This window comes from Myxocyprinus asiaticus, chromosome 15 (assembly GCF_019703515.2).
Source record: "Myxocyprinus asiaticus isolate MX2 ecotype Aquarium Trade chromosome 15, UBuf_Myxa_2, whole genome shotgun sequence".
Classification (NCBI taxonomy): domain Eukaryota; kingdom Metazoa; phylum Chordata; class Actinopteri; order Cypriniformes; family Catostomidae; genus Myxocyprinus; species Myxocyprinus asiaticus.
Window position 1 is genome coordinate 42004497 of NC_059358.1, and position 10648 is coordinate 42015144.

The 10648-nt window shown below is 36.8% G+C and overlaps 1 protein-coding gene across 1 annotated transcript; it reads left to right on the plus strand.

Moving 5' to 3' along the window:
• Positions 1-378: 378 nt before the first annotated feature.
• Positions 379-10257, plus strand: LOC127452634 (enoyl-[acyl-carrier-protein] reductase, mitochondrial-like). Its single transcript, XM_051718262.1, has 10 exons — positions 379-710; positions 784-881; positions 2951-3082; positions 3175-3318; positions 3397-3499; positions 3600-3702; positions 8986-9059; positions 9188-9248; positions 9507-9579; positions 9697-10257. Exons 1-10 carry the CDS (start codon positions 484-486, stop codon positions 9858-9860), a joined length of 1179 nt encoding a protein of 392 aa, XP_051574222.1. The 5' UTR covers positions 379-483; the 3' UTR covers positions 9861-10257.
• Positions 10258-10648: the final 391 nt, after the last annotated feature.

Consider the following 10648-nt stretch of genomic DNA (forward strand, 5'->3'; position numbering starts at 1 on the left):
TATGTGAATTTTGTCAGTTATTTGCAATATAGGCTAACATTTATTGACATCTATAACATTTTATTACTATTTTTCCCATTTCTATGGACTGAACTGAACTAAGAAAATATTTATGCGTGTATATTTCCAACATGATGGTAAATGTACAACTCCTGCTATGGCCAAGGCTCATCTCATGAATACTAAATACGCACGGTGACGTTCGCAGACGTTGGACGTGGGCGCTGTTCATGTTTTCATGAAGGCTTGGTACATGAATATTAATTAGATGATGTGAACACCGGACAATCCAGAACATACGTCACAATTTCCTAATTAATATTCATGACAAATGTCTTCGCGATAGTAGAATTCGTAGTTTTGCGACCTGGAGAACGTTTAATAACGTCTCTACCACAGGCTTTACGGTACCAACATGGCCACTTGCTGAAGAGTAAACAAGCACGTTTACTCTCCTGTGCTTCATGTAAACACTGGGAGACAATGATATTTTTAAATTGGACATGTCCTCACTTTAAAATGAAGCTGTCGCGAGTCGCATTGGTTTTATTAAGGGCACATTACGTTTACCGGAGCCCGGGCTCACTGTCATGTAGTGACCGGGCCAGATATGGACCTGTCCTCTTAAAAAACAACTTCTCTGTGTCTGCAGTCAAAAACAGCAGTGCACTTTTGTACAGAAACCATGGGGACCCCTCACAAGTGGTTCAGTAAGCATTTCACACACATAGGTTATGACATGTTCACAACTTTATAACGTTAACTAATTGTTTTGATTGACAGGTTGCAGTCATTGGACCCGCCTCATGTAAGTCCTGAATGCGTCCTGGTGAAAATTCTGGCAGCTCCCATCAACCCCTCTGATTTAAATATGATTCAAGGCAAGAGCAAAGCATTTCATTTGATTTTGCTTCACATTTTTTAGCACCGATAGCACATTTCCTCTTCTCTTGTCCTGGGTGAATCTCCCAAAACGTGACGACGTCACATTTCACACCAAAATATGACGAAAAAAGAAGAAATTATATTGCTTACATGAGGATTGTGAGTCCTATTTAAGCGCTATTCAGATTTTTTCCTTTGTTACATTTTAATAACAATCAAGCACATATTATCCCCATATTCTCATTACCGTAATGCGTCTGGACGTTTTACTTTTATTTTTTTATAATTTCCAATAGCGTGTGTCATTAGATTCTCATTACAGTAATGCAGCGTAAAATACTGTATTACAATGATGAGTTTTTATTTAAACATTGTACTTATCTAAACTATTCTTTTTTTTTTTTTTAGTAATAACTCATGTTTTCATGTTTTTTTTTTTTTTTTTTATTTCATATGGAATTAATTATTATTGGACCATTTAGACTTGTCCAAGCTGTTTTTGACTCTGTCCTGTTGAACTTTAGAATCATTTATTTGAATGTAATGTGAAATTTTCATGTTTTTTTGTCATCCAATAAATTTAGTGGAATGTTCAGATATGAGAAATGGACTAGTGACTAGTGACTCTTTTCTCAATTTTGGCAATGCATATTTTTGCAACCATCTCTTAGCTAATTTAGATTTAGTTTCTGTATATCATGCCATTTTTGGTTTTTAAATAATGAAAATAATACATACTTTTGGGTGTTTTTCTTTTTTTCTTCCTGTTTTTATTTAAAAACATATTTGTAATTCCCAATGGTGTGTGTCATTAGATTCTCATTAGAGTAATACTATATAAAATTCTGTAATACAGTGATTTTGTATTTTTATTTAAATCAGCATAAATTAATATCAGCACAACAAATACAACCATAATGTTACAATTATTTGCAATATAAATCGTATATTTTTTTGTGCATTACGTAATAAAAATGATACTTTATGGGGGTTATGGTAATGGTAGTAGGGAGGAGAAATATAATTAATTAACATAGATATAATGCAATGCAAAAAAAATTTAATGATCGTAAAATAAGCATTTTCTTTATGCAAAATTAGTTTTTGTTTTTTTTGTCCCCTTTTTCTCCCAATTTAGAATGCCCAATTCCCAATGTGCTTTTAAGTCCTCGTGGTCGTGTAGTGATTTGCCTCAGTCTGGGTGGTGGAGGATGAATCCCAGTTGCCTCTGTGTCTGAGACCGTCAACCTGTGCATCTTATCATGTGGCTTGTTGAGCGTGTTGCCACGGAGACAGCGCGTGTGGAGGCTTCCCGCCATCCACTGCGGCAACCATGCTCAACTCACCACGCACCCCACCGAGAACGAACCACATTATAGCGACCACGAGGAGTTTACCCCATGTGACTCTAACCTCCCTAGCAACTGGGACAATTTGGTTGCTTAGGAGACCTAGCTGGAGTCACTCAGCATGCCCTGGGATTCAAACTAGCGAGCTAGTGAACTCCAGGGGTGGTAGCCAGTGTATTTTACCACTGAGCTACCCAGGCCCCCAAAATTTGGTTTCTTATTTCTTTCTTTTGATTTTGGGGTGCACTGGCTGAGGACATGTCTCAGTTGCCTCCGCTTCTGAGACAGTCAATCCACGCATCTTATCACGTGGCTCGTTGTGCATGACACCGTGGAGACTCACAGCATGTGGAGGCTCATGCTACTCTCCATGATCCACGCACAATTTACCACGCGCCCCATTGAGAGCAAGAACCACTAATCGTGACCACGTGGAGGTTACCCCATGTGACTCTACCCTCCCTTCGAACTCGCGACTCCAGGGGTGGTCAAATAGTTTTATTTTATTTTTTGTAGAAAATGCTAGAAAAGATTAAAAAAAAGAAAATGTAAACCAACATTTCTACGAATTTGAAACTAGATTTTTTGAACTAGATTTTTAAAAGATTTCTCATTTTTTATTACCTCGGACAACAGTATTTGTCAATGACCCTGGAATTCAATGCAAATGTCTTTGATATTTACCATTTTGCACACTCTCTCACCCACTATCGCAGGCACATACGCTATCCTGCCTGACCTCCCAGCAGTGGGCGGAAATGAGGGGGTGGGTCAGGTCATGGAGGTGGGTGACAAGGTGAAAACACTCAAGGTGGGCGACTGGGTGATTCCAAGAGATGCTGGTCTAGGTGAACATTTTATGTAGATTTATAAGGCCAGTATGTTCAATTTTACATAAAAAACTTTTCTGTATGTAATAGCCTAGCATTAATCTGCACAGGTACATGGAGAACATCAGCTGTGTTGAAGGCTGATGATCTGGTGACTTTGCCCAAAGACGTTCCTCTACTGTCTGCAGCCACTTTAGGAGTGAACCCCTGCACGGCTCTCAGAATGCTCTCAGACTTTGAGGAGCTCAGACCAGGTCTGTCATTTCCTACCTCAAGTAGGCAGCACTGACTCACTTGTGTCTCATTGTGTCTTTGTGTACTCCGTATTTTAGGAGACACAGTCATCCAGAATGCCGCTAACAGTGGTGTTGGACAGGCTGTTATTCAGATTGCTGCTGCTAAGGGTATTAATACCATCAATGTCATCAGAGACAGGTAAAAGTTATCTTAAAGTAAGCATGCTGTGAATGCTGCAGAACTTTAAAACAAAGGCTGAAAAAGTCTGAAGGAATACAAGTTTGTTTGTCATTTTCAGGTCTGAGCTGCAGCAGTTGTCTGACAGATTGAAAGCACTGGGCGCCACACATGTCATTACAGAGGAGTCATTAAGACGTCCGGAAATGAAGGAGCTCTTTAAGGTCAGATTACTTTCTAAAGAGACTTCTTGTTTCTTTTGAAACATACTGAAGCTACAAGTGGTCAACCAATATTGGTTTTTCAATGGCCAATGCCGATATCTAGAGACCAGACAGGCCGATATAATCCAGATATACAGTACCATTCAAAGGTTTGAAAACACCTCCTCATTCTTTATTATTATTATTTTACTTATTTTTATGTTTTAGAAAATAGTAAAGTCATAAAAACTATGAAATAATACAAATGGAATTATATAGTGACAGACAACATCTTCAAACCAGTAGGCACTCTTTGTGTAGATTCCAGCTGCCTGCTTCATGAGGGGCATCCTGAATGAGCTCCCATGTGTGCTGTGCGCTTGTTGGCTGTTGTAAAGAAATTCATATGTTGCGGGGGCGGATCTAGAAATGTTTTATGGGGTGGCACGCAGACTATGAGGGGTGGCAACACCAAAGCAAGTGCCCATGCGTAGTTCTTATTGATGAAGTTACCAAGCTTCACTGCAACTAGTACTAGTTCATTAATTGGAGTCACTATCAAATTATGATTGAATTTTCCATGAATTTGCGATACAACTGCACTTTCTACAGGAACCACATAGTAACCATTTTGCTACTGATTTGCCAACATGAAAAACATTTTTTTTGCGTAATAAAAAACAAGTAACAAAGTGTATATCTCCAGAGCACCAAGACATTCTAAATGTTCTAAATGTTCCTTAACTTCACATATAGAACCGGCAATCTGGACATAATATCACCACCTTATACACCATTTGTTTTTTTTAAGTATACCCATGGATGGAGAGTGAATCATATCCCATGTTATTCTGCTAATAAAATCCTGTAGGCCTATCACCTTTGTTACAGCTGGAATAAGCCATTTGAAAGCAAAGATTAACACAAAGTTAGGTCTAAATAAAAAGAAACTTTACAGAAATTTGTACTGTGGGGGGTAGTGCTGCAAAACACATGAATATTAAATATGTTATGCACAGTAAAAGATTCTTTTAAATTTCCAGTTTTGATCAACAGTCATTCTTAATGACCGATTTGAGCACCCAAATATTTCACATAATATGGTTATTTCATCTCTGCATCTGCCACTATCAGTTTCGGGATTTTGTTAGTCAGTAGATAAATACATAGATCAGCACTTTGATTAAGAACATGACTGACTGATCTGGTAGCAAATTTTTGCCCTTAGTTTTTAGAGGTTTTGAATTCTAATTCGCCCAAATATAACTTTTTATTTTAATAAAACAAGATTGCATCTGTACGTCAGTGGATGGGTGTTACACTTTAAAAATAAAATGCAATAAAAGATGCGGGGAGACGAGAGTAGCGGAAACACAGACACATTTATTGACAGTTCTGTATAAGAAAAAACAGCGAACTCCGAAGTTCAGACAGTGACAACCACAAACTCTCTGCACCAGCAGCGGGAACCTGGAAAAAAGCCAATATGCGCCTGAACGCCCGTGAACGAGATGACACAGCTCACAAAGAGCTGTCTCCCATCACAAAACCCAGCCATGAAACACTGAAAAAAAGTTTATATAGGGAGGAAACACAGCGCACCGGTGCGCCCCATCAACAGTCAGCTCCCCTGGTTACCACACACCTGAGAGTGATTAAGAGAGAAGGAGAGAAAGAGTAAAAGACAACACACACTCTACATACACACAAACAATATGGCCAAGAAGGCCATCACATTGGGGCACATGGAAAAGAGTGCGAGCTGCGGAAAAACTGCTGACACGAAACATTTGATTGGATTGCCAGTCAAAACACACATATGAAATTGAAACTCCTAGTCAAGAACTGGAGATGTTTCTTCTGGATTATACAGATACCTGACGAAAGTTATTTCAAAAAGTGGTGAGGACACATCTCGCATATCTCAACCCATAACTGACAGCGATGTATTTAATAATCATTCAGTGAAAACTTAGAAACAACTGAGAAATTCATCAATTACCTCTTTTTCCTATGTATTTGTCCATGTGGTCATTGTTGTTAAGGAAATAAGCTCATCAACCCGCGAGAGTCCACATCACTGTACACGCGCTGCAATAGTAGGTAGGCGATTGGTCGATGTGTGATTGGCTGCTGCAGCTGCTGTAAACAATCACGGGATTGGTTGCTGCTGTAATCAGTCACAGTAGGGGTTTGTAGTCATTTGTGTGTTCGGTGAGAGTTTAGGCAGTTTGACATGAATAAACCCAGTACAATGTTAACATCAACTATACTATACTTACATTTATATTTAATACATTTGGATAATAATGTTGGGGTGGCAATGCTTTTTCTTAGGGTGGCATTTGCCACCCTGTGCCATCCCGGTAGATCCACCCCTGATATGTTGGCACAATTTTTTGTTGTCTATAAAACTAATTCTAAGTATTTAAGCTAAGCCTTTAGACCAGACTGTTGTCACAGTGAAACTGGAAACAGTAGGTTGAGTTTTCTTTAGTTAAAATCGCTCTATGCTTACCGGAATGCGAAAAACAGCCCCCAGTGGCCAAAGCAGTGAGTGTTGTTAACCTAAGCCTAACCATCAGTGGAGTAAAAACATAATGTTAGAGGGAAAAACACAACCTCCGCATCGCGCTCGTCACTGATTATGTGAATGCGATTACTTCCTGGTTTCAATACAGGATCTGAACCTGGGCCTCCCAGGCTGCTGATGCAATAAGCTTCCGATCGTGCCACAAGGGAAGGTAAACACGCTGAAGCCAATGCAAAAATGTCTGATAAGAGATGCCACTTTTCGGTGAGTCTGCATAATGTGGCTGATCCTATAGGGTACTGGAAGTATCGGAAACAACATACCGACTTCACGTGTGATCATGTTGCTTGGACCAAATGACGTTTGAGATCATGAGTAAATGAGAACTACATTAAACTAAATTAATACTTTCCAAAATATTTATAAATATTCACAAAAATATTATAAACAGAAAATTTCCCTTTTTAATTGACTAGCTATAAAAAGCTTTATATATATATATATACATACATATATACATACATATTTACAGTGTATAGGGTTATTTCATGTCAAATCAACCAAATTTCAGAAACTTCACCAGCCAGAAAGTTTGATTATTACTTTCTTTGTTTGAATAAATAAAGTTTTTGTTGAAATGTACTTTATGTGAGAATAAATGAAGGTACATTTATAGTTTCAACATTATTTGTACTTGAGTCTTTTGTGTTGTTGGACAGGAAAAACTAGCTTCATACCATGTGACTCACATTTAGTTTTTGACCACTGAAAATGGGTAAAATGTAAAATTTTTAGAAGGACCCACTTTGAGAGCCCCCCATTTTTCTGGGATTTAATCATATAGGGCCTTCAAAATGATACAAAAAGGAAAGTTTTTTGTGAATCAGAATCTGAATAGATATTAGGATATCTTTAATACTTTATATACACTACCGGTCAAAAGTTTTGAAACACTCATTCTTTATTATAATTTTTATATAATAAATAATAATAGTAAAGTCATCAAAACTATGGAATAACATAAATGGAACTATGGGAATTATGTTGCGACTAAACAAAATCAAAAATAAATCAGAACTGTGTTATATTTTAGCATCTTCAAAGTAGTCACCCTTTGCCTAGAATTTGCAGACATGTACTCTTGACATTTTCTCAACCAACTTCTTGAGGTATCACCCTGGGATGCTTTTTAAACAGTATTGAAGGAGTTCCCATCTATGTTGGGCACTTATTGGCTGCTTTTCTTTATTATTTGGTTTAAGTCATCAATTTCAAAAATTATTTTTTTTTTTTTTATTACATTTTAGTTTTATAATGAAATAAATTAATATGGTGGCACAATTATATTTTTGTCTACAAAACTAATTTCAAACATTTAAGCATACGCCTTCAGATCAAAAGATTTTTAAGATCATGAGAAACATTTCGGTCAAGTGTTTCAAAACCTTTGACTGGCAGTGTATATATATAGAGTTATAGGCACTGCAACTTTGGAAAAACAACACAAAAATGTGGAACCATTAGCATATAATGCAAAGAAGGGGTGCTGAAGTCAACTGATTTTAGTAATAGACTACCCTCTGTGTAAAAAAATAAAGATGCTGCATTTTTTTACCTGTAGTTTTGCTCCAAAGTCATATCATCGTAAATTGTCATTTTACACCCCTCTACAAAATAAAGGCTTACTCAGTAAATATTGATCAGTGGCAATTAATATTTTGGCTTTCATCAGCATTATTTTTATCTTTTATAAGTAAAAATAAATGACCAGAAACTAAATTTTGAGCCAGGGAACTCTGGTTGAGTTTAGTGATGGCCAGTATCGAGTAATTTTGTATTCAAGTACTAACTCACAAAAACCGTGAAGTTTCAAACTAAACTAACTTCAATAAACTATGCTCTTTTTTTATTTTATTTTGTATTTTTTATAAAGAACACTATGATAAAAGTGAAAATAAAAAGATTTAAAAATAACAATTAAAAACATTAGCATTTTGCACTCACTCAGAGCTTACATAAAAACCAGTACTGACGGCAGTAAGGTAATGTACATACATGAACTCTAATCCAGAATAAATTCAGTATAATTCTGTGTTTTCTAAGGCAAACAAATGTGCAATGGAATATCTATTTGTGATATTTGAGTAGTGTTTTTCACAGTTGACTAGTTGGTGCAGAATGAGAACTCGATTACTTGATTACACTTTCACATTCTAAGTTGAGTTAATGATTTTGGAGCATCACACTTATGTCACTTGTCCACACGAGCACGGTTATTGGCAGATGCTATTAATCTCAATGCAGATTAATTGGCCTTGCTGAGATTTTGGCCTGTCATTACATTAACATGTATTCATTTAGCAGACGCTTTTATCCAAAGTGACTTACAAATGAGGAGAACAATAGAAGTGATTCATCTAAAGAATCTAAAGACAGCCACTTGGGTGGAATTAGGCAGGTCATTCCACCAGCGGGGAACAGTCAAGGTATAGGTCCGGGACAGTTTTGTGCCTTTATAAGATGACCACGAGGTGCCATTCACCTGCAGAACACAGGTTTCTGGAGGGAACATAAACATTAATTACATTTATTAATTATTATTATATATATATTATATATCATTTATATTAATATGTTATTAATTCATTATTAACAGCTACAACTACATTTATAAATCAGAAAAAATTTATGTTTTGGACATACTGTGGCAAAAAAATGACTCCCTGTTTGATGTGATATCATGATATCAGCTCAGTGTTTGCTGTTAACAGTCGTGCCCTCGACCTAAATTGGCACTGAACGGAGTGGGAGGAAAGAGTGCCACAGAGCTGTTGCGTCATTTACAGTAAGTGGATATGTTACAGAGGGATGAAAATGATGTAAAATGTTTTTTCCAAATCACACGGTCCCTTGACAATCACTATGTGCCCTTTGTGGTTAGGTTATAAATAAAAAGAAATCTGTCTTCCTCAGAAGTGGAGGTAGTATGGTGACTTATGGAGGGATGGCCAAACAACCAGTCACTGTACCTGTGGTGAGTTTTGATTCTTCACACAGACTTCCTGTTCTTTCTGCATTGATTGAACCTTGATGTCTGACTTTACAATATATAGTGGTGTTAAATTTCTCAAACACCTTCTGTTCATTTCCAGGTTTAAAATAGATTTTGATTAGCAGTTTTTCAATATAGACTCAGACTTTTTGAGTCTAGAAGCATTATATAATAATTTTTCTCACATGCTTTATGCACGCTGTATGTTGTCATATAATTTAGATATTTCGTATTCTTTAGAGTGCACTTATCTTTAAAGATGTGAAAATAAGAGGCTTCTGGGTGACCCAGTGGAAGAGGGACAACCGACATGGTAAGCTTTCCAAAATAAATCTGTAATGAATAAATCTTTCTTGGGTTGTGTTGTTGAATAAGAATCAAAAGGGTTTAATCTAAATTACTCATTTGCATCTTTGGCTTCTTTCTATAGATGAAGATGCCTTACGAAACATGCTGGATGAGCTCTGCATCCTTATTCGTGCTGGGAAACTATCAGCTCCAGCCTGCACTGAAGTGGACCTTCAAGACTATAAAAACGCCCTGGAAAATGCCATGAAGCCATACATTTCCACCAAACAAGTTTTTGTCATGTGATCTCATCCATATGCCTCAAGTCATGTGTTTTCTTGAACTAATAAACTCTGCATGATGACAATACAGCAACCCCAAGCACACAAACAATAAAGTCCAACAAACTTTATCAGCTTAGGTTTTGCTGCCTTCACCAAAACAAAGATATTTTTCGGCATTGTCTTTGAATTAGTTGACAATTATTGCTACTTAATATTTGTAACAGCTTCAGTTCAACCAACTGTACTTTTACAGCATCCACACAGATAACCAGACGTACAGAAACATTAGAGGCTGTCAATTTATTTCATCCCAGGGGCATCTTGTGTTATGTATATCATATTGGTGTTGTTTTATCACATGGACTCAATCGAACCCCTGTAATTGGCATGAAATATTAAAAATGATGACACTTTGAAAGAGAGGCACTGCATTTTATTTTTTTTATTTGATTTTTTTACAAGTATCATAAAAGTAAGTAGCATGCCACAGTGATAAACACTGTATTAACCCTCATATAGTGTTATGGTCAAACATTACCCCTTTTGAACTTTGTTTCTTTAGGTTTGGTTACTTTTCCAACATTTGCTATCTATACACACACACACACACACACACACACAAATTGGGCTGGATTGTGGTGGTGTGACAAAAATATTCACACTCATCATGTTCTGGTGTCAAATTTGACCCTACATAGGAAGTGAATGGATGAGACGATAAAACTGAGGGGTTTTTTTATTTGTCAAATAAAAGCAATAAATCAGCCACAATTCAGAACACATAGAGAAATGAAAGGGTGAGACAATAAT